General features: G+C 47.1%; 1 protein-coding gene across 2 annotated transcripts in view; it reads left to right on the top strand.

Annotated features, from left to right (window-relative positions):
• The window catches only part of LOC108927967 (cytoplasmic dynein 1 light intermediate chain 1-like), a 35,055-nt gene that overhangs the window by 2,310 nt on the left and 8,500 nt on the right, over positions 1 to 24,245 (top strand). The window contains exons 4-12 of one of the 2 annotated variants that reach the window (XM_029248468.1): positions 780 to 1,010; positions 2,350 to 2,519; positions 4,425 to 4,518; positions 5,081 to 5,216; positions 5,461 to 5,572; positions 8,172 to 8,231; positions 9,661 to 9,705; positions 10,203 to 10,293; positions 10,935 to 11,066. In XM_029248468.1, coding sequence (XP_029104301.1) covers positions 780 to 1,010; positions 2,350 to 2,519; positions 4,425 to 4,518; positions 5,081 to 5,216; positions 5,461 to 5,572; positions 8,172 to 8,231; positions 9,661 to 9,705; positions 10,203 to 10,293; positions 10,935 to 11,066 — 1,071 coding nt within the window. Of the gene's footprint in view, positions 1 to 779; positions 1,011 to 2,349; positions 2,520 to 4,424; positions 4,519 to 5,080; positions 5,217 to 5,460; positions 5,573 to 8,171; positions 8,232 to 9,660; positions 9,810 to 10,202; positions 10,294 to 10,934; positions 11,067 to 24,245 lie in introns of those variants that run through there. The other variant, XM_029248469.1, reaches the window with a different exon arrangement.

Genomic DNA, 24,245 nt, shown 5'->3' with positions numbered 1-24,245 from the left:
TGGGTTCAAATTCAGCCCTCAACCCAGCTCTGTGTGTTCTCAGCCTGTTCATGGGGCAAAAGACATACTGAACAACAAGTAGTGCTGGGTGCACAGCTGATTCCACATGGAGCTGCAGTCCACAGCAGAAATCATGTAACTGGAATGACTGCTGTGTGGAGGAGAGCGTGCAAATCTGTGGTGTTTACAGTACGAGTAACAAACATCATGGTTGTAAATTATGGTTTCCTTTACCCTTACACTAGTTTCTGTGTTTACAAACAAAATGCAGTACTGTGGAAATTTTGTTCACTCTTTTTAGCTGTTCATAAATCCAAGTCATATTGACTACTAAGTCACGAGTCATGGATAAGATTGTTTACTTCTCATAAAGAATTGATTTTATCAGCTTTAAGTAACATTAATATTTAAATCTCAACATTCAGCTTCATCTATTTATCTGTCTCATCATAGAGGAGCTGTAAACACTGTGGAAGACAATTGGAAAACACAATCCGATTATCTTTGAGTGCATTTCACTGCTAGCCAACATCTGGATGCTGTAATGCAGGTCATGCTCACTGCACAACAAACAGAACTCTGAGAAAACAGACGAGTGAAATGTTAAATACATAAGTTTCCAGATGCCTGTGTCTGAAAATTCACAAGTCAGATGTTTGTAACTCAAGGAGCCAGTGTACAAAAAGCTCTGTTATTTAACTTGCAGAATGTGCACGCTGTGTCTCAGTGGTTAATGAGCCGCTGGAGGTGGAACATGTGACCCTTTTTCTTTGCTTCAGACGACACGCGGTGCAATGCTTGGGTGCTGGATGGTGACCTCTATCACAAGGGCCTGCAGAAGTTTGCTGTGAACCGGGACAACGTGTCCGACAGCGCTGCCCTGCTGGTGGTGGACATGTCGCGGCCGTGGACCGCCATGGACTCCCTGCAGAAGTGGGCCGGTGTCCTCCGCGAGCACATTGACAGGCTGCGGCTCCCCCCAGAGTCGATGAGGGACATGGAGCGAAAGCGTACGTACAGCGAGGTCTCACACAGCCGTCAGTGTTCCCCACACACACACTCCACGGAGACATGGACTCAGGAAATCTTATTTTCTGCAGAAAAAATTAACAATCAGTCATATGCACTGTCTGTGTGAAATTCCTTGTACATGGTCACATTTACGCCCCCCCCCCCCCCCCGCTTCCCAACACTGGCACACGTGCACAGTGACCATATGCATAATTAAATAACTCAGAATTTGTCTATCCTGCGTTTTAAGCACCTGCTCGTGTGATGAACTTCGGTGCATAAAGTGGAAAGAAACAAACTAGGTTTACTTAAGAATCACATGTCTGTAGCTATGTCTCTTTCTCCTATTGTAATGCACAAATTGTATTTTCTCTGAGACGTACATCGCTTTGGAGAAAAGCATCTGCTAAATGAATAAATGTAATGTAGATGTAAATGTTCAAAACAAATAATTTGCTCCCAAAAGACACATCCATGATTTTTTTACTCCTCACTACAGCCACACTCCACCTTAAAAAAACATAAAATCAGTACAAAATCCCCATAAGGTGGTTGGAATCTTCAAGAAAGCATCTTTAATGCTAGTGTCATCTGTGGGGAAAGTCCAGAGTGTCTTCACACTCTTCTGAGTGTCTTTAGTATTGCAATATCTGTTGAAATACAATAGAAGTGAAAAAAATGGAAATCTATTGGTACTTCATTGCAGTGTGTAAAACAGCCAAACTGGGGCAGTGGTTTGACCTGCTGCCTTGCATTTGAAGGATGTGATCCTTACCTTGAACTGAAAGTGTAAAAAATTACCCTGCTGTAAAAATGGGAAAAGCAGTGTAAGTCACTTAACACTGTAAGCTGCTCTGCTTAAAGAGTCAGATGTGCACACTAGCTGTCTCATATCACCTTTGTGGTGCGAGAGGATGTAGTTTTGATCCATTCTCGGTTTGTGTGGAGCTTGCATGAGTGTCTGTGAGTTTCCATTGGGTCCTCTGGTTTCCTCCTACAGTCTAAAAACATACTGTTCAGGTGGATTGGTGACTCTAAAATCACCCATATTGTGTGTGTGTGTGTGTGTGTGTGTGTGTGACAAACAGAAAGTGTGTTTCACTGATATAAGTCATCTTGGTGAATAAGGTGTGTGGGCTGATAACACTACATAATGTTCATTGAAAGTTGCTTTGGAGAAAAGCATCTGATAAATGAATTAATGTAAAATAAATGTGGCTGGTGTGTGAAATGTGTGTTTTCACAGTGTGCTGATGTCACTGTGATCTACCTCCCCACTGATGTACCTTTTCTTCTTTATCTGTGTGCCCCTCATCTACTCCCTGGCCCTCGCCCCAGTGGTGCGGCAGTTCCAGGAGTACATGGAGCCGGGTGGTGACCTCAGCAGCTCCCCCCAGAGGAGGAACATCACAACGTCTGACACTGACGGGGAGAGCGTGTTATTACCCCTGGGAGAGAGCACTCTGACACACAACCTGGGAGTGCCACTCATAGTGGTGTGTACCAAGGTGAGGGCATGAGTGAGCATGCTCACACACACCCAAACATAGACCTTTCTTTCTTAGTCCCCACCTCCCTATTTGCATATGAGCTCATCCAGGAAGCATGTTCCGCCACCCATGGGCCCAACAGTGTTACTGACATGTGTGAAACTCACATCCATGTTCGTGCTACCTCATCTCTCGTGCCTGGCCTTGTCTCCGTTATTTATTTCCCTGTTTTCCTCCATGGGTAGCAGAGGGCTCAGCAGGTAGAACTGGTGACTCTAAACTGCCTGTAGTGTGTGTGTGTTACATTGCTCTGGTGTATATGTTGTAGATCTGTGAATGACCATAGGGAGTTCTATGCAATGTATCTAACGCTTTAAGTAACTGTGGGGAAAAAAGTGTCAGTAAAATACTACTTATCTTAAAACAAAGGCAACTGGATTTGCATGAGTTTCCTTGAAAACATTTCACCGCTCATCCAAGTGGCTTCTTCAGTTCTAAAAGACTGGTGGGGAGTTTTGGTTTTAAACTTGGAACATCTATGGGTGGAGCCCATTTGAGACTCACATAACTGGGGTCTTAACAACCCAATAATCACCTGCCAATTGGAGGCTGTTATTGAAATTAACCTGGGTGGTGTCCTGTTTGGTTTCCTGTCTCAGAGTGTTGCTGGGCTTGAAGTGCACAGGGATATGGTGTTTGTTGAAAATCCTCCTGAGTTTTTCCTGATATTCCAGCCACATAAGGGACTTCAAGCATTTCAGGCCAAGCAACACTCTGAGACAGAAACTTGTTCACCCCAAAGACAAAATACCTAGGCAAAAGCAGTTAAATGTAGTTTATGCAGTTCAGTGCACTGAGGAATGCACAGACCTGTATATCGGTGAAACAAAACAACCCCTTCATAAACGCATGGCTCAACACAGGAGAGCTAGTTCTTCAGGTCAGGACTCAGCAGTCCACCTACACCTGAAGGACAAGGAACATTCTTTTGAGGATAACAACATACATATTTTAGCCAGAGAAGACAGATGGTTTGAAAGAGGAGTGAAGGAAGCCATCTATGTAAAATTAGAAAACCCCTCTCTGAACAGGGGAGGTGGACTGAGACACAATTTATCAACCACATACAATACAGTTTTAGCATCTGTCCCCAAAAAGTTTCCCACTCATTTACACTTTGGGTCTGGTGGTTCTGACTCTTAATGGGTTGTTAAGTACTGCTAATTGTAGAAAAACAGGACACCACCCAGGTTAATTTCAATAATATCCTCCAATTGGCAGGTGATTATTTGGTTGTTAACAGACCCCAGTCATGTGAGTCTCAAATGGGCTCCACCCATAGATGTTCCAAGTTTAAAACAAAAACTCCCCACCACTCTTTTAGAACTGAAGAAGCCACTTGGATGAGTGGTGAAATGTTTTCAAGGAAACTCTTGCAAATCCAGTTGCCTTTGTTTTAAGATATGCTATGACCTGGATGATTGAGAATCTTCACATACAAAATACTACTTGATATTCATTTTATGTTGTCCTGGAGAAAAGAAAAGTGTGTGCTAAGTCAATAACTGAATTTTGAAAGTGTTGTGCCCTTTGCTCTGGAAATGTACATTCTGGAAATACCACATGCTGTGTGTTCAGGGAAAAGTCAGTATGAACAATAAATGTAATTACAGAACAACTGGACCAGTTAAAAAATGGGAGGTGACTGGAAGAAAAAAGAGCAAATGCACCGCCTTCCAGGAATTCAGTTTGGCATCAACTGTTCTCATCCTTTGTTTGTCAGAAGTACCATAGATTGCAGTTACACAATACACTGAGACACACTCTGAACAGCTGACAGCTCAGAGTTTTTCCTTATGTGTTTGTCTACACGTGTGTGCATGTGTGTGTCTAAATGCCTGCTGTCCTCTGTCCCCCTTGCAGTGTGATGCTGTCAGCAGCCTGGAGAAGGAGCAGGACTACAGAGATGAGCACTTTGACTTCATTCAATCACACATTCGCCGCTTCTGCTTGCAGTGTATCCTTTACTGGACTGGAGCCAACATGGCACCCTGGTGCTGTGTGCTGTAGTAGTCACAGAACCAAGATGGGCACACAGTGTGCATCCATCAAGGATTTATTTGTAGAAGCAGGATCTATGAAGAAATCAAAGATGACCTGCTGAGCTGTCAATTTGTTTTATTGCTCTACACATTTCTGATATACTTACAAAATAGAAAGATTAAAAACTGTTTTGTTTATTTTGTTTGCTTTTTGTATCTTCTTAGGTAGGGCTGAATGACCACCCCTTGCCAGCTACTTTTACCCTTTGCCTTTGAGTTGTATTATATGCTTGCATGTATTTGTATTATCCTGTTACATTGATTATGTCTCAATATTGTTTATAAAATAAAGTTTATGCAGTTCAGACAAACGATTACCAGGAATCGCTGGTCCATACAATAAAATGGTCTTAGCTAATCACAAGGCAAATATGCACAGAACAGTTCAAGTCCAGTATGAGGATTTGTCTTAATTGTAACCCAAATAATTAAATTATTTTCTCTGGGAAAAAAATCTTCTTGACCAAAGTCTCCCAGATGGTGCAACACTACTGTACACATCAGTGAAGGAGAATAAGAATTTGGACATCTTGTATAAGTACCTTGTCCATAGGCTTTACGGCTTTCCCTTCAGCATTGCGGCTCAAGTTGTGGAAAAAGATGCAGTGTTTATGTAAGTCTCCTTGTGGCTTTCATAGCCATGGCGTGTGTTCACTTCAGTCTTGTCCCTTCATTACCCTTTCCCCATATGGAATTTTTGAAGGTGCAGCTCTTTAATGGGATAGTTAATAATTTACAGTGATATCGTGAAGGCACACGGCTCTTGTGGGAATGCGATGAGTGGCAAATATTCTTCAGAGTGTTTCCAGTTGTGTTGCTTGTTCTGACCTCTGACCGCCTGCTCTCACGCTGCTCAGCCCGGCAGGGTGGGAGAATGAGAAGAAAATTGCCATACTGCACGAGAACTTCCAGACCATAAAAGTGGAGGACAACTTTGAGGATGTAATAGTGAAGCCACCCGTGAGAAAGGTAAGGATGAGTTGTGCTGCACTCGCACACCTCCATTGTGGCCAGAATGAGATGGTTCCCATTTAAATTTGTATCCAAGACTCTGGCTGTAAATGATGAGAGGCATAAATGATGACTGCTTCATACTCACTCACACACACACACACACACACACACACACACATTTTCTGTACCGCTTGTCCCATACGGGGTCGCGGGGAACCGGAGCCAAACCCACAACTCAGGGCGTAAGGGGACACATCCAGGACGGGACGCCAGTCTGTCGCAAGGCACCCCAAGCAGGACTCGAACCCCAGACCCACTGGAGAGGAGGACCCGGTCCAACCCACTGTGCCACTGTGCCCCCCCGCTTCATACTGTCCTCAGTAAAAAGGGAACTTTTTCAGAAATGCATGTTGTCATGCGGGATCTATGCATAGATTTTACATTTATCCTTTAGAGAAAATGGATCTGTTCCAAACCCTTTCTTAAGCAAAATATGTCCATTTCACTGGGTTTCCATAAAACTCTTGGGTATTTTGTATTTTTAGCATCCAAAAAGAGTATACTGCATATCAAGATTAGTTACATTTAAACATGCTTTACAGAAGTACTAAAGGCCAATGCACAGAGTGCCGTAAAAAAGTATTTGCCCCCTTCCTGATTTTTTATTTTTTTCCATATTTGTCGCAGTTAAATGATTGAGATCATCAAACAAATGTTAATATTACACAAAGATAACCCGCGTAAATACAAAATGCAGTTTTTAAATGATGATTTCATTTATTAAGGGAAAAAAGCTGTCAAAACCTACCTGGCCCTATGTGAAAAAGTAATTGCCCCTAAACCTAATAACTGGTTGTGCCACCCTTGGCGGCAACAACTGCAATCAAGCATTTCTCATCGCTGTGGAGGAATTTTGACCCACTCTTCTTTGCAGAATTGTTTTAATTCAGCCACATTGGAGGGTTTTCGAGCATGAACGGCCTGTTTAAGGTCAGGCCACAGCATCTCAATCGGATTTAAGTCCGGACTTTGACTAGGCCACTCCAAAACCTTAATTTTGTTTTTCTTTTGAGCCATTCAGAGGTGGACTTGCTGGTGTGTTTCGGATCATTGTCCTGCTGCATAACCGAAGTGCGCTTGAGCTTGAGGTCACAAACTGATGGCCGGACATTTTCCTTCAGGATTTTCTGGTAGAGTGCAGAATTCATGGTTCCATCAATTATGGCAAGTCGTCCAGGTCCTGAAGCTGCAAAGCAGCCCCAGACCATCACACTAGCACCACCATGTTTGACTGTTGGTATAATGTTCTTTTTATGAAATGCTGTGTTAGTTTTACACCAGATGTAATGGGATACACACCTTCCAAAAAGTTCAACTTTTGTCTCATCAGTCCACAGAATATTTGCCCAAAAGTCTTGGGGATAATCAAGATGTTTTTTGGCAAATGTGAGATGAGATGAGCCTTTGTGTTCTTTTTGGTTGGCAGTGGCTTTCGCCTTGGAACTCTCCATGGATGCCATTTTTGCCCAGTCTCTTTGTTATTGTTGAATCATGAACCCTGACCTTAACTGAGGCAAGTGAAGCCTGCAGTTCTTTAGATGTTGTTCTGGGTTCTTTTATGAGCTCCTGGATGAGTCATCATTGCACTCTTGGAGTAATTTTGGTAGGCCGGCCACTCCTGGGAAGGTTCACCACTGTTCCAAGTTTTCTCCATTTGTGGATAACGGCTCTCACCGTGGTTTGCTGGAGTCCCAAAGCCTTAGAAATGGCTTTGTAACCCTTTCCAGACTGATACATGTCAATTACTTTGTTTCTCATCTGTTCTTGAATTTCTTTAGATCGTGGCATGATGTGTTGCTTTTTGAGATGTGCTTCACTTTGTCAGACAGGTTCTGTTTAAGTGATTTCTTGATTCAACAGGTCTGGCAGTAATCAGGCCTGGGTGTGGCAAGTGAAATTTAACTCAGCTTTCCAAAAAATGTGGTTAATCACAGTTCATTCATAATTTAACGGGGGGGGGATTACTTTTTCACATGGGGCCAGGTAGGTTTTTTTCCCTTAATAAATGAAATCATCATTTAAAAACTGCATTTTGTATTTACTCGGGTTATCTTTGTGTAATATTAAAATTTGTTTGATGATCTCAATCATTTAAGTGTGACAAATATGCAAAAAAGTTTTAAAAAAAAAAAAAAAGAAAAAAATCCGGGAGGGGGCAAATACTTTTTCACGGCACTGTACAACAGATACGCTATTCACACACACCATCTGAACCGCTTGTCCCACATGGGGTCGCGGGGAGCCAGAGCCTAACCCAGTAACACAGGGCACAAGGCTGGAGGGGGAGGGGACACTCCCAGGACGGGACGCCAGTCCGTCACAAGGCACCCCGCGCAGGACTCGAACCCCAGACCCACCGGAGAGCAGGACTCGGTCCAACCCCCTGCACCACCACACCCTCCTATGAGCTATTCAGAAGAAACCATTTATATCACAATAATAACAATGAAACAATAGACTTTGCTTTAGAAATTGTCTGGATTGTCAGGGATGTTACCTTAGAGTTGAAAGTTTGGTTTCTTCGGGTTTAACTGAATATATAATTGTTTTTCAGTTTGTGCATGAAAAGGAGATCTTGGCAGAAGACGACCAAGTGTTTCTAACAAAACTGCAGGTAACAGTATGGAGTGGTGGCATGTGGGGTGTCGCCTTGGGTGGGGAGTGCAGTCTGTACACTTCAGTACATTCAAAGGAAATCAGCATGCTGTCTTCTCTTCATTTTAAATGGCCCGGAGGCCCCTAGTATGTGGCACATGTGAACCGCAAGATTGATAGCATACATGATGCTGAGCCCTTGTGCCCTCAGACTGCAGGTTGTGTGGGCATGTGGTCCAGGCCCAGTTGTGGCCCTCAGCCCATTTTGCAAATCAGATCTCTGTGTGGCTCAAATAATTTGGATCACTTCAGTAAAGTACTGTAATATGTTCAGCAAAATACTGTCTTTGCCCCCTCTGGGTTGGGGGGAGTTGCTCCCTCAAGTGGAGGAGTTTAAGTATCTCGGGGTCTTGTTCACGAGTGAGGGAAAAATGGAGCGGCAGGTTGACAGATGGATCGGTGCGGTGTCTGCAGTAATGCAGTAATGCGGTCATTGTACCGGTCTGTTGTGGTGAAGAAGGAGCTGAGTCGTAAGGTGAAGCTCTCAATTTACCGGTCGATCTACGTTCCTACCCTCACCTATGGTCATGAACTCTGGATCATGACCGAAAGAATGAGATCGCGGATACAAGCGGCAGAAATGAGTTTCCTCCGCAGAGTGGCTGGGCGCACCCTTAGGGATAGGGTGAGGAGCTCAGTCACCCGGGAGGAGCTCGGAGTAGAGCCGCTGCTCCTCCGCATCGAGAGGAGCCAGTTGAGGTGGCTCGGGCATCTGTTCCGGATGCCTCCTGGACGCCTCCCTGGTGAGGTGTTCCAGGCATGTCCTACTGGGAGGAGGCCTCGGGGCAGACCCAGGACACGTTGGAGAGACTACGTCTCCCAGCTGGCCTGGGAACGCCTTGGGGTTCCCCCAGAGGAGCTGGAGGAGGTGTGCGGGGAGAGGGAAGTCTGGGGGGCTCTGCTTAGACTACTGCCCCCGCGACCCGTTCCCGGATAAGCGGAGGAAGATGGATGGATGGATGGATATTTAATGTGTAAATGTTGAGGTATTTAAGGAGGACACCAGCTTGCAACCATGGGAGCTGAGTGCTGCTGGAAGAAATGGTTCTCTGCTGGATACGAGTATGCAAATAATCTCGATGAAATATGAATCTGGGCGAGCAACAGCCTTCCTTCCCTTTCACCTATTTCCAAACCAGTTCTTCACGTTCACATATTTCTTGCAGGAATCTCACTGGGCGGTGAAAAGGGAGATTCACAAGGGCTTGCAGTGCCCGCAGGATATGTGGCATATTTTCAAACATGATTCATCTTGGACTCTGTGCGCTGTGCCACAAGCTTCACGTTATTTCATACGAGTAGATAGTTGAGTTGAGCCATGTGCCATGCTGTGCCACACACGTGCATCCTTACACTCTCACGCCCTCTCCTCTCTGGTTATCTTCCAGTCCCTGACAGCAAAGCAGCCTGCGGCGGCAGCCGGACGACCTATGGTCAGTACACTTCCCTGTGGGGCACCTGTGCCCTCACCAGTAGAGAATGGATTGCAGATTCAGTCCACAGCTGGTGTCCGGCTGTGTGATACTGAAATACAACAGTATGTATCTGGTTACAGAAAACAAGCTACAGTGAGTTACTCTGAGTAAAGTAAAATATGAATAAAGAAATTTTTGAATAAAGAGTGGGATAACCAACACTGTCAATGTTACGACAGAGAGAAAGGCTTATAAATATTTAAATATTCACAACACTTGAGGATGTTAAACAAATGTCCAGAAGATGCAGCCACTATGGGTAGGTCACCGTGGAAACCATGTGTGGTTTGTGTCACTCATAAATGCGGCTGAAGACTTTGGGCTGCTACACGTGCTAGGAAGTACAGTTTTAACATCTCAGCTCTCCAGAGTGGATTACACTTTCGGAATGTTGTTTTTATTTGTCGCATCTTATATATCCATGCTTTATGTATACGTATGTTTTCCCCAAACAGGACACATCGAGCAGAGCCCCGGGGGGGTCACCGAGGACCACAAACCGCTCAGCAGCCACCAATGCAGGCAGTGCAATGCCCATGCAGACAGGTAGATAGGGGCCTGATCTTGCTACATGTATGCTTGAGGCTAAGTCTGTGTCGCACATTGGCGGGGGGGGCAGTGGTATGTGGGTGTGTCCAAGGGTTACCAGACCTGTGAGCAAAAAGGCCCATGGTTGCAGTCTGTGGATGGAAAATTAATTGCTGAAGTGCGATACAAATGCAGTACAGTCAATAAGTTCCAAGACTGACCATAGTACATTACTGCTGGGGCTGCAAGTGATTAACAAATGTGTGTGACATATAATGGTAAAAGGTACATCCAGTCTACTCTTGGGGCATTCCATTGTGGAAATGACTGAACAGTGTACACTGAAGCTGCACTTTGATGTTGGTTGGACATTCACTTTCTCAGTGCTCTACACACCTGTGTTTCAGCCTTGCTAATCTGGTTCTGAGCATATGTGAACTAACACACACTTGGCACTAGTAGATCTGCAGAGCTGTTATACCATTACATATAATACACGTGCACTAACAGTTGGCAACATGGCACAGTAGCAGCACAGCAGCGACACACTATTCATACACTGATTACAAATAGGTAAACATGAACGTCGTGCAGTTTGTTGTCGCCACTGTGTGACTGCACCTTAATGGGGCTCTGAGTTTTTCTTCCACTGCCTTCAGGTGGACAGACGAGCGAGGGTGTCCTCGCCAACTTCTTCAACAGCTTGCTGACCAAGAAGGCTGGTTCCACTGTGCCGGGTGGCAGTCCAGCTGGGGGAGGGGTCAGCACTCCTGGCACAGTGCGCAAGTCAGGTACTGTGTTGAAAAAAGGGCTAAATGTACCCCATAGCTTCTGTGTACTCTGGTTATGATTTAGCATTTTCCAAAATTCCAGTACAACCTTTCCTTAAATAGCAGGATCCTGTACAAACAATACCATGGTGGCAATAGCTTAAGAAAATTAGCCTTTTTTTTTTTTATACGGTTGTGGTGTCCGAAAAGGAAGGTACACCGTTCTTTGGAGGTTTCCCTGAAACAAAGCACTGGAACACTTGAAGTGTGCAAACAAAGAGTTTATTTGGAAAAGTAGCTCGCGTCACAAACTCACTTCACACCGCGGAACCTCATCTGCGTTAGCGCGAAAAAGCCCCCGTTATATATAGTGCCCCCAATAACGGTTCCCGCTTCTTTTAGGAACTAACCAATAACAATTATCCTTTGTCAACTTACACCCTACAGGCCGGCAGGAATCTTTCTTTTACAAAATTCTCAAGGATTCGTTCTTGGGGTAAAACACCACAGCTCCTCCCCTGTAGCTTCCAATCTCTTATTACCCTTAAGAGAACAAAATATTTACAATCTTTATCAACCACCAACAGAACAACCAACACACAATTTTGTTTTTTCTCTCTTTCTGTTGGTTACAGGTTGAAATTTCCATTATAACCGTGGTTCCATTATTACTCTTTACAAATTCAACCTTTGGGGAGCACGCCTGCTACGAACAGGACGAGCTTTCACAAAAACACTTTCAGTGGGGAAGGACGGTGATGAGGATGATGCTGATGAGAGCGGCACTGCTTCAGGTGTTGACTGTGTCTCTGAATCAGTCGCAGCGCTTTCTGATATGACAATTTCACTGCCCCCCTTAACATCCATGTCAATCTCATCATAAACCCAGTTCCTTCCCTTGTCAGGAACATGACCATGTTCAACATTACCCCTGTCACACCTAGATTTACTACTCAGCATCTGATTCACATGTCTCTTTACACAGTTTCCATTCACATCAACCATGTAAGTGACTGAACCCAGCACTTTTGAAATGACACCATGCAACCATTTCTCCCCTCCCCTGTAATTTCTTACCAAAACGTGTTGCCCAACAGTAAAGGTCCTGACTCTACAGGGTTCCTCAGTTTTAGCAGGGCTCGCACAATTCAGAGCCTGTGAAAAGTGTGGCCTGATCAGAGACAATCGCGTACGAACTGATCTCTTGAGGAATAACTCTGCTGGTGTCTTGTGAGTAGCACTATGAGGCGTGTTGCGGTAATTATACAAAAAATTAGCAACACAGTGTTGAAGTGTTTTACCCCCAACCGCTCTATTCTTTGCAAGTGCTCTTTTTAAATTCTGCACCAACTGTTCAGCCAACCCATTTGAGGCAGGATGATACACAGGAGATTTAGTATGTTTGACCCCATTCAGCAGTAAGAATTGTTCAAATTCTCGGGACGTAAACTGGGGTCCATTATCAGTGACTACTTCCTGAGGAAGACCGTAAGCTGCAAATAAATGTCTCAGCACTTCGATCGTCTTTGCTGAAGTAGTTGATCGCATAGGAACACTCTCAGGCCATCTAGCATAAGCATCCATTACTACCAAAAACAACTGCTGGTGATCCTCAGCAAAATCTAAGTGAATTCGCTCCCAGGGTCCCAATGACAATTTCCATGTATGTACAGGAACAGGAGCAGGCATGCTACGCTGTTGCTGACACACGTCACACTGACTAACTACATTTTCAATGTCCATATCAAGGGCAGGCCACCAAAAAAAACTTCTAGCCAACGATTTCATCTTTACCATACCCCAATGACTGTCATGAAGTTCTGCCAGTAATCTGTCATGCAATTTTTCAGGTATTACTACACGATACCCCCAAAGAAGACAACCATTTTCCACGGAAAGTTCAAATTTCTTTGAAAAGTATGGCTTTAGTACTTCTTCAGATATATGCTTTGGCCACCCACACATTACATGTTCTTTAACCCTTTTGAGCACAGGGTCAGCCTCCGTGTTTCTTGTGCTATTTCGTTCGCAGTGACAGGTAATTCTTCGAGATAAGACACCCTATACACTGGATTAGACCTAATGGCATTATCATCGTTCATGGGTAACCTCGACAAGGCATCAGCATTTCCATGCTGTTCTGATCTCTTGTACTGGATTTCATACTTGTATGCAGACAAGATCAAAGACCATCTTTGCATTCTAGCTGCAGCGAGAGTAGGTATCCCTGTTTTAGGACCTAGAATTTTCAGCAGGGGCTTATAATCTGTTACTAAGGTAAACTGTCTTCCAAACAGATAATCATGGAATTTCATTACTCCAAATACCAATCCTAAAGCCTCTTTTTCGATTTGCGAGTAGTTGCGCTCAGTTTTTGTCAGCATCCTTGAAGCAAATGCAATAGGCCTCTCACCACCATCACGCATTCTGTGGGAGAGTACTGCACCCACTCCTACAGGAGATGCATCACATGCTAAGACTAAAGGTAACTCAGCGTTGAAATGAATCAGAACTTGATGGGACATTAAATGTCTTTTTGCATTCTCAAAAGCTGCCTGACATTTCTTTGACCATTCCCAGTTCACATCTTTATGCAACAACTCTGTCATGGGCTGTATGATGGTGGAAAGATTAGGAATGAACTTGCCATAATAATTTAACAACGCTAAGAAAGACCTGAGTTCTGTCACATTTGTGGGAACAGCAGCCCTTTCTATGGCATCAGTCTTTTCTTTCATGGGGTGAATACCCTCTATATCAATGACATGCCGTAAGTAGGATACGCTGCTTTGAAAAAAAGAGCATTTTTCTCGTCTGACTCTGAGATTATATGCTTGCAATCTCTTTAAAACTCCTTCTAAAGCTGTCATGTGCTTTTCCGTATCACTTCCTGTGATCAAGATATCATCAAGATAACATATTACACCATCCATGCCCTGTAGTACTTGATCCATAATTTTCTGAAAAATGGCTGGAGCACTAGCAACCCCATAAGGTAGCCTATTATAGGTATACAACCCTTTTGGTGTATTTATAGTAAGGTATCTTTTGGAGCTTTCCTCTAGTGGTACTTGTTGATAAGCGTGAGACATCTAATTCAGTGAATCTCTGACCTCCTGACAACTTAGTAAACAAATCCTGTGTTCGAGGTAAAGGATACTGCTCTACTTCCAACCAAGGGTTAATAGTAACCTTGTAGTCTCCACATATCCTTACACTATTGTCCTTTTGGGAATACACACAATGGGTGCTGCCCATTCACTGTAACTGACAGGAGAGATGACATCTTCTGCTTCTAGCTTACATAACTCCTGTTCAACGCTATCCCGCAAAGCATAGGGCACAGTGCGTGGCTTGCAAAATTTTGGCATCGCCTCTTTCACTACATGGAGTTTAGCACTGATTCCCTTAAGCATCCCTAAATTTGGTTGAAACACAGACGAATATCTGTCACACAACTGCTCCATGGTCTCACTAGTCACTTTGTTTATGCGTGACCAATCTAGATTCAGGTGACTAATCCAGTCTCTACCCATTAGAGAAGGCCCATTACCTTTTACAACCATCAAGTCTAGCATGTGTGTTTGGTCCTTACTTTTCACCCTCACTGTGATTTTACCCTTAAGCTCTAAGGACTCTTTACTGTATGTTTTCAAAACACAGTTAGCTGGAGCTAGTTTTACCTTGTAAAATCTACAGTGGTACAATTTCTCTGAAATGACAGAAACAGCTGCCCCCGTATCTACCTCCATTTTCACTCGCACATTATTAATTTGGACATAAACACAGTAAGGCTTGTTTACTTTGTGCACATTCGTGTCAATAGCAAACAGTTCTGTCCCTTGTATGTCACTTTCTTTGGGACCATCACAGACTCGTGACTCCGTAGTAGTGCGGGCAAGTCCGGCTTCCTGTAGCTGGAGTGCGTGGTAATCTCCTCCTCCGTGTCCGCGCTCGTCGTGTGCGATGCAATCCGATGCACAGAGTTCGTTGCTCCTCGCGGTTAGCGGCGATTTCGGATACGGCGAAACGTGGTCCTGCAACGTGGCGGCATCCAGGTGCTTCGTCCACTTCAACTTGGCTTGCTTGGCCGCGTCATCTTGCCCTTCCGAACGCGTTCGGCAGGCTCGCGCAACATGTCCCCTTTTTCCACACACGTGGCAATTAACATCTTTGAACCTGCAAGCATCGGGCTTGTGCCCCTTACCGTTACATCTGTAGCACAGTTTTACAATGGCATCTTTTGCCTTCGTGGAACCCTTCTTTTCCACTAGTCCGTGTGTTTTAAAAGTCTTTTGGGAAAACTGTTGCGAACTCTTTAAAGTCACTTCAAACGCCAGCATTTCTATTGCAAGTGCAAGGGGTACGTCTTTAGAATGTGCTGCATTTAACAGACGGTCTCTGAGCTCCGCACTTTTCACGCCACACACGAATCTATCGCGTAAAGCCTCATCTAAAAACTGTCCAAACTTGCACGTCGCTGACAATTTTCTCAAATTCGCAACGTACTCACTTATCGATTCGCCATCCAGTTGATTCCTGGAGTGAAACTTGCATCTCTCCGCAATGAAATTTGTCCAGGGGACATAGTGGTTTTTCAGCAGCGCAATCAGCTCCATGAAAGTCTTTTGCGCTGGTTTTAAGGGTGTGCATAAGTCCATTAGCAGACTATGAGTCCTTTTCCCCACAATCGTCAGAAATACCGCTTTTGTCTTTTCGGTGTCTCCCAATCCATTTGCCGCAAAATACTGCTCGAGCCTTTCCAAATAAGCATCGAATTGTTCCTCACTTTCGTCGAAGTGGAAATCCTCGGGCTTCCCAAAAGCCATTTTCGACCAGCTCTGTCCGTCGTCACTCTTCCACACTACTAGTATCTCTGTCCCAGGCTTCACCGGAGTTACTCATAACTCTGTTTCTTTACAGTAAAACATCCTATCCTCGTTGCCAAAACTGTGGTGTCCGAAAAGGAAGGTACACCGTTCTTTGGAGGTTTCCCTGAAACAAAGCACTGGAACACTTGAAGTGTGCAAACAAAGAGTTTATTAGGAACAGTAGCTCGCGTCACAAGCTCACTTCACACCGCGGAACCTCATCTGCGTTAGCGCGAAAAAGCCCCCGTTATATATAGTGCCCCCAATAATGGTTCCCGCTTCTTTTAGGAACTAACCAATAACAATTATCCTTGGTCAACTTACACCCTACAGGCCAGCAGGAACCTTTCTTTTACAAAACTCTCAAGGATTCGTTCTTGGGGTAAAACACCACAACGGTGGTATAATTATTCAGTAAAACTGCATTTTTGACCAGTTTCACGGTCATTTTACTTTTAGAACAGGGACTGTACTCACTACATGTGCTGTGTTTCATCCTCAAAGCACAGGGACACTGCTGCTGCCATGGCTAAACTGGCTACCATACACACTTCCTGCCTCCCATCACACTGACAGTCTCAACTAATCACTTGGCCCAATTAAAGTACACATAATATCACACCTAAATAGATGATTAAATGCTGCTATTAGTATTATTTTTATACAAATAATAATAATAATAATAATAATAATAATAAATTCAGTTAGCTAAGGCTTTTATCCAAAGCTGCTTACACTGATTTATACAGCAGGGTTTTAGCTTCTTTGCTTCAGTGTACTGTAGCAGAAATTGTCCATCCATCCATCCATCTTCCTCCGCTTTTCTCCGGGGCTGGGTCGCGGGGGCAGCAGTCCGAGCAGAGTACTCCAGACCTCCCTCTCCCCGCACACCTCCTCCAGTTCCTCTGGGGGAACCCCAAGGCGTTCCCAGGCCAGCCGGGAGACATAGTCTCTCCAACGTGTCCTGGGTCTGCCCCGAGGCCTCCTCCCAGTGGGACAAGCCCAGAGCACCTCCCCAGGGAGGCGTCCAGGAGGCATCCGGAACAGATGCCCGAGCCACCTCAACTGGCTCCTCTCGATGCGGAGGAGCAGCGGCTCTACTCCGAGCTCCTCCCGGGTGACTGAGCTCCTCACCCTATCCCTAAGGGTGCGCCCAGCCACTCTGCGGAGGAAACTCATTTCTGCCGCTTGTATCCGCGATCTCATTCTTTCGGTCATGATCCAGAGTTCATGACCATAGGTGAGGGTAGGAACGTAGATTGACCGGTAAATTGAGAGCTTCGCTTTACGACTCAGCTCCCTCTTCACCACAACAGACCGGTACAATGACCGCATTACTGCGGACGCCGCACCGATCCGTCCGTCAACCTGCCGCTCCATTTTTCCCTCACTCGTGAACAAGACCCCAAGATACTTAAACTCCTCCACTTGAGGGAGCAACTCCCCCCTAACCCGGAGGGAGCAATCCACCTTTTTCCGACTGAGAACCATGGCCTCGGATTTGGAGGTGCTGATTCTCATCCCCGCCGCTTCGCACTCGGCTGCAAACCTCCCCAGTGCACGCTGCAAGTCTTGACTTGATGAAGCCAACAGGACCACATCGTCCGCAAAAAGCAGAGACGAGATCTCGCGGCCACCAAAACAGACACCCTCCGTTCCGTGGCTGCGCCTAGAAATTCTGTCCATAAAGATAATGAACAGAATCGGTGACAAAGGGCAGCCCTGGCGGAGTCCAACATGCACCGGGAACAGGTCTGACTTACTGCCGGCAATGCGAACCAAGCTCCTGCTCCGGTCATACAGGGAACGAACAGCCCGTAGCAACGAGCCCCGAACCCCATAATCCCGAAGCACCCCCCACAGGATGCCACAAGGGACACGGTCGAATGCCTTCTCCAGGTCCACAAAACACATATGGACTGGTTGGGCAAACTCCCACGAACCCTCCAACACCCTAGTGAGGGTATAGAGCTGGTCCAGTGTTCCACGGCCAGGGCGAAAACCGCATTGCTCCTCCTGAATCCGAGGTTCGACTATCGGTCGGATTCTCCTTTCCAGTACCCTGGCATAGACTTTCCCAGGGAGGCTAAGGAGTGTGATCCCCCTGTAGTTGGAACACAATCTCCGGTCCCCCTTCTTAAAAAGAGGGACCACCACCCCGGTCTGCCAGTCCAGAGGCACCGTTCCCGAACTCCACGCGATGCTGCAGAGGCGTGTCAGCCAAGACAGCCCCACAACATCCAGAGACTTGAGAAACTTGGGGCGGATCTCGTCCACCCCCGGAGCCTTGCCACCGAGGAGTTTTTTGACTACCTCAGCAACTTCAGCCAGGGTAATGGACGAGTCCCCCTCCGAGTCCCCCTCCGAGTCCCCAGCCTCAGCTTCCTCTACGGAAGGCGTGTCGGAGGGATTGAGGAGATCCTCAAAGTACTCCTTCCACCGCCCGAGAACATCCTCAGCTGAGGTCAGCAGCGCACCACTTCCACTGTAAACAGTGTTCGTGGAACACCGCTTCCCCCCTCTGAGTCGCCGGACGGTTTGCCAGAATCTCTTTGAGGCCGACCGAAAGTCTTCCTCCATGGCCTCATCGAACTCCTCCCAAGCCCGAGTTTTTGCCGCGGCGACTGCCAGAGCCGCGCTCCGTTTGGCCCGTCGGTACCTGTCAGCTGCTTCAGGAGTCCCATGAGCCAGCCAGGCCCGATAGAACTCCTTCTTCAGCTTGACGGCATCCCTTACTTCCGGTGTCCACCACCGTGTTCGGGGATTGCCGCCGCGACAGGCACCGGAGACCTTATGGCCGCAGCTCCGAAATTGTCGGTGCAGCAGAAATTGTAACTGTTCTATTTATTACACATGTCATTTCAGATCCTCTGCAGCAGAGTGAAATGCTCAGGAATTCGGCGGGGGTTGGGGGTGGCAGCCACTGATACTTGGTCCCCTACATTTTTATTTTTAACCTTTTTGGCTGGGATTGGGAGTTTTTTTTTATTTCTTCTTGGGGGCGTGGTGGGTTGGGCCGGGTCCTCCTCTCTGGTGTGCCTGGGGTTCGAGTCCCGCTTGGGGTGCCTTGCGGCGGACTGGCGTCCCATCCTGGGTGTGTCCCCTCCCCTTCCGGCCTTACGCCCTGTGTTGCCGGGTAGGCTCCGGTTCCCCGCGACCCCGTATGGGACCAGCGGTTCTGAAAATGTGTGTGTGTATGTGTGTGTGTGTGTGTGTGTGTGTGTGTGTGTGTGTGTGTGTGAGAGATTTCTTCTCCAATGTTGCCAGCTGACTTACTCTATTGTTTTGTGTTCTATCTGCTATTTTGTACCATTTTCAATAGCCTTGTTCATAATTACAACTTTGTTCAGCACTCCGTGTCACACTGGTGAGAAGAGTGCTCATTAATTTTTATTTTTATTTATTTTTATTTTAATAGAGCACTCTTCTCACACAGTGACACAGAGCGCTTTAACACAGGCAGAAAGCAAGAAAACGGATACAAACAAAGAAGACAGTCGACTAATGAATATCATAATGAAGAACTTATTATAGAGCTATAAGTATACCTAATGGCCACTGCGGAAAGGAGCAAAAACTCCCAACTGAAGGTTGGGAAGAAAAAAAACTCTGGGGGTCCATGAGCCAGTGGTTGCCCACCCCTCCTGGGCATTCTAGAAAGTAACAATTTGTAAGCCAGTGTGTAACAAGTAATAATGATAATGTTGGTAAATGGCATCTTGGATCCCCAGCTCGGCATGGAACGTTTCGATCATCATGGCAGATGGGCATAATCCTCTGTCAGCACGAGATTCATTTGTCACCACTGGCCGGCCTCCTCAGGTCTTATGTAGCGAGGTAGTGCTCAATGAGGAGAAAGAACAGAGTTAGTAATTTGTTACTTAAGTAAATTTAATATGCATTTTTATAAAGGTGATAAACAACCAAGGCAGGTCGAAATACATTACGAGGTGGAATGCCTGAGTAAACATGTAAGTCTTTAGTCGGGATTTGAAAACAGAAACAGACGGGGCATTTCTGACAGTAACTGGTAGACTATTCCATACTTTAGATGCTCTATAACTAAAGGCATGACCTCCTACTGAAGTCTTATTGATCACAGGTACTTTAAGGTAACCTGCATCTAATGAACGGAGATATCGTCCTGATATATAAAAATTAATGATATCTCACAAAGGTAATCCGGAGCAATGCAATGTATTGCCTTATAGGTCAAAAGTAGGATTTTATAATCAACTCTATTAGCGACCGGGAGCCAATGCAACGATTTAAGTACTGGTGTTATATGGTCAAACTTCCTAATTCTAGTGACAATTCTCGCAGCATCATTTTCTATCAACTGGAGCCTGAACCCCTCCGTGAATCGCCACCTTATCGTGGTGGAGGGGTTTGAGTGCCTGAATGAGTCCAGGAGCTATGTTGTCTGGGGCTATATGCCCCTGGTAGGGTCTCCCATGGCAGACAGGTTCTGGATGACAGACGAGACAAAGCGCGGTTCAAAAACCCCTTATGAAGAAAAAATCAAGGCTTTCGTTTACCCCGCCCGGTATGGGGTCACCGGGGCCCCACCCTGGAGCCAGGCCTGGGGGAGGGGCTCGCATGCGAGCGCCTGGTGGCTAGGTCTATGCCCACGGGGCCTGGCCGGGCTCAGCCCGAAGCCATGACGTGGAGCCACTCTTCGGTGGGTTCACCACCTGCCGGAGAAACCGTAAGGGGCCGGTGCATTGTGATTTGGGCGGTGGTCGGGGCCGAGTGCCCGGCCGACCCAAACCTTGGGCTCCAACTCTGGTTTTTGGGACTTGGAATGTCACCTCACTGGCGGGGAAGGAGCCTGAGCTGGTGCGGGAAGTCGAGAGATACCGTCTAGATATAGTCGGGCTCACTTCCACTCACAGCTTGGGTTCTGGAACCACTCTTCTCGATCAAGGGTGGACTCTCCACTATTCTGGCGTTGCCCAAGGTGAGAGGCGGCGGGCGGGTGTGGGCTTATTAATAGCCCCCCAGTTCAGCCGCCATGTGTTGGAGTCTACCCCGGTGAATGAGAGGGTCGTCTCCCTACGCCTTCGGGTCAGGGAACGGTCTCTCACTGCCGTTTGTGCTTATGCGCCTAGCGGCAGTGTAGAGTGCCTTTTTAGAGTCCCTGGAGGGCGTGCTGGAAAGCGCTCCCACTGGGGACTCTGTCGTTCTACTGGGGGACTTCAACGCCCACGTGGGCAGCGACAGTGATACCTGGAGGGGCGTGATTGGGAGGAACGGCCTCCCTGAATCTGAACCCGAGCGGTGAGTTGTTATTGGATTTCTGTGCTAGTCGCGGTTTATCCATAACGAACACCATGTTCATGCATAAGGGTGTCCATCAGTGCACTTGGCACCAGGACACCCTAGGTCGGAGGTCGATGATCGACTTTGTAGTCGTTTCTTCTGACCTTCGGCCATATGTCTTGGACACTCGGGTGAAGAGAGGGGCTGAGCTGTCAACTGATCACCACCTGGTGGTGAGTTGGATTCGATGGCGGGGGGGAAAGCTGGACAGACCTGGCAGGCCCAAACGCATAGTGAGGGTCTGTTGGGAACGTTTGGCGGAGGCCCCTGTCAGAGAGGTCTTCAACTCCCACCTCCGACAGAGCTTCAACCAGGTCCCGAGGGAGGTGGGGGACATCGAGTCTGAATGGACTATGTTCCGCGCCTCCATTGTCGGGGCGGCAGTTCGGAGCTGCGGCCATAAGGTCTCCGGCGCCTGTCGCGGTGGCAATCCCCGAACATGGTGGTGGACACCGGAAGTAAGGGATGCCGTCAAGCTGAAGAAGGAGTTCTATCGGGCCTGGCTGGCTCATGGGACTTCTGAAGCAGCTGACGGGTACCGACGGGCCAAACGGAGCGCGGCTCTGGCAGTCGCCGCGGCAAAAACTCGGGCTTGGGAGGAGTTCGATGAGGCCATGGAGGAAGACTTTCGGTCGGCCTCAAAGAGATTCTGGCAAACCGTCCGGCGACTCAGAGGGGGGAAGCGGTGTTCCACGAACACTGTTTACAGTGGAAGTGGTGCGCTGCTGACCTCAGCTGAGGATGTCCTCGGTCGGTGAAAGGAGTACTTTGAGGATCTCCTCAATCCCTTCGACACGCCTTCCGTAAAGGAAGCTGAGACTGGGGACTTGGAGGGGGACTCGTCCATTACCCTGGCTGAAGTTGCTGAGGTAGTCAAAAAACTCCTCGGTGGCAAGGCTCCGGGGGTGGACGAGATCCGCCCCAAGTTTCTCAAGTCTCTGGATGTTGTGGGGCTGTCTTGGCTGACACGCCTCTGCAGCATCGCGTGGAGTTCGGGAACGGTGCCTCTGGACTGGCAGACCGGGGTGGTGGTCCCTCTTTTTAAGAAGGGGGACCGGAGATTGTGTTCCAACTACAGGGGGATCACACTCCTTAGCCTCCCTGGGAAAGTCTATGCCAGGGTACTGGAAAGGAGAATCCGACCGATAGTCGAACCTCGGATTCAGGAGGAGCAATGCGGTTTTCGCCCTGGCCGTGGAACACTGGACCAGCTCTATACCCTCACTAGGGTGCTGGAGGGTTCGTGGGAGTTTGCCCAACCAGTCCATATGTGTTTTGTGGACCTGGAGAAGGCGTTCGACCGTGTCCCTCGTGGCATCCTGTGGGGGGTACTTCGGGATTATGGGGTTTGGGGCTCGTTGCTACGGGCTATTCGTTCCCTTTATGACCGGAGCAGGAGCTTGGTTCGCATTGCCGGCAGTAAGTCAGACCTGTTCCCGGTGCATGTTGGACTCCGCCAGGGCTGCCCTTTGTCACCGATTCTGTTCATTATCTTCATGGACAGAATTTCTAGGTGCAGCCACGGAACGGAGGGTGTCTGTTTTGGTGGCCGCGAGGTCTCGTCTCTGCTTTTTGCAGACGATGTGGTCCTGTTGGCTTCATCAGGTCAAGACTTGCAGCGTGCACTGGGGAGGTTTGCAGCCGAGTGCGAAGCGGCGGGGATGAGAATCAGCACCTCCAAATCCGAGGCCATGGTTCTCATTCGGAAAAAGGTGGATTGCCCCCTCCGGGTTAGGAGGGAGTTGCTTCCTCAAGTGGAGGAGTTCAAGTATCTCGGGATCTTGTTCACGAGTGAGGGAAAAATGGAGCGGCAGGTTGACGGACGGATCGGTGCGGCGTCCGCAGTAATGCGGTCATTGTACCGGTCTGTTGTGGTGAAGAGGGAGCTGAGTCGTAAGGCGAAGCTCTCAATTTACCGGTCGATCTACGTTCCTACCCTCACCTATGGTCATGAAACTGGATCATGACCGAAAGAATGAGATCGCGGATACAAGCGGCAGAAATGAGTTTCCTCCGCAGAGTGGCTGGGCGCACCCTTAGGGATAGGGTGAGGAGCTCAGTCACCTGGGAGGAGCTCGGAGTAGAGCCGCCGCTCTTCCGCATCGAGAGGAGCCAGTTGAGGTGGCTCGGGCATCTGTTCCGGATGCCTCCTGGGCGCCTCCCTGGGGAGGTGTTCCGGGCTTGTCCCACTGGGAGGAGGCCTCGGGGCAGACCCAGGACACGTTGGAGAGACTATGTCTCCTGGCTGGCCTGGGAACGCCTTGGGGTTCCCCCAGAGGAGCTGGAGGAGGTGTGTGGGGAGAGGGAAGTCTGGAGGACTCTGCTCGGACTGCTGCCCCCGCGACCCGGCCCCGGATAAAAGCGGAGGAAGATGGATGGATGGATGGATGTTGCCTGGATAACTGAATTGAGCTTAATCAAATTGAACTGAATGTTTTCTAGATCAGTTCAGGGTAAGTATGTTGATTAAAGGCACAACAGAAGGTTGTGAGATCAAACATTTGTCAATAACTCTGCATAACCTCTCTAACAGCACACTGAGAGATATAGTCAGTGATCGTGAGACATTGAGAAATTAACATCTTTTCGTTAACGTTCGTAAGACAAATTATCAGTAAGTCAGTATTACCCAGTTGTATAAATGGGTAAATAGTTGTAACGTTAACACTGTAAGTCGCTTTGGAGAAAAGCATCAGTTAAATGAACAAATGTAAATGTAAGTCACTATCCAGGGTGTACCCTATCTCGCATCCCATACTTCCCGGATAGACTGTGTACAGCCGTGACCCTGCACTCCAGAAGCAGTTATTGATAGTGAATGAATTAAGGAACTAATGAAAGGGTAACATTAAAAGACCAGCTAGATGTAATTTTTGTTATAAATACTTCAAAATATTGCAACGATCCATATTACTGAAGATTGCCACGTTTGAGCAGCAAACAATGTTCATTGTAAATAGTTGGAAATAATAGGAATTGTGGGAAAGATATAAAATAGTTGTTCAAC

This window comes from Scleropages formosus, chromosome 23 (assembly GCF_900964775.1).
Source record: "Scleropages formosus chromosome 23, fSclFor1.1, whole genome shotgun sequence".
NCBI classification, from domain to species: Eukaryota; Metazoa; Chordata; class Actinopteri; order Osteoglossiformes; family Osteoglossidae; genus Scleropages; species Scleropages formosus.
Note: the sequence above shows the minus strand (reverse complement) of the source record. Positions and strands in the feature narration are given on the sequence as shown.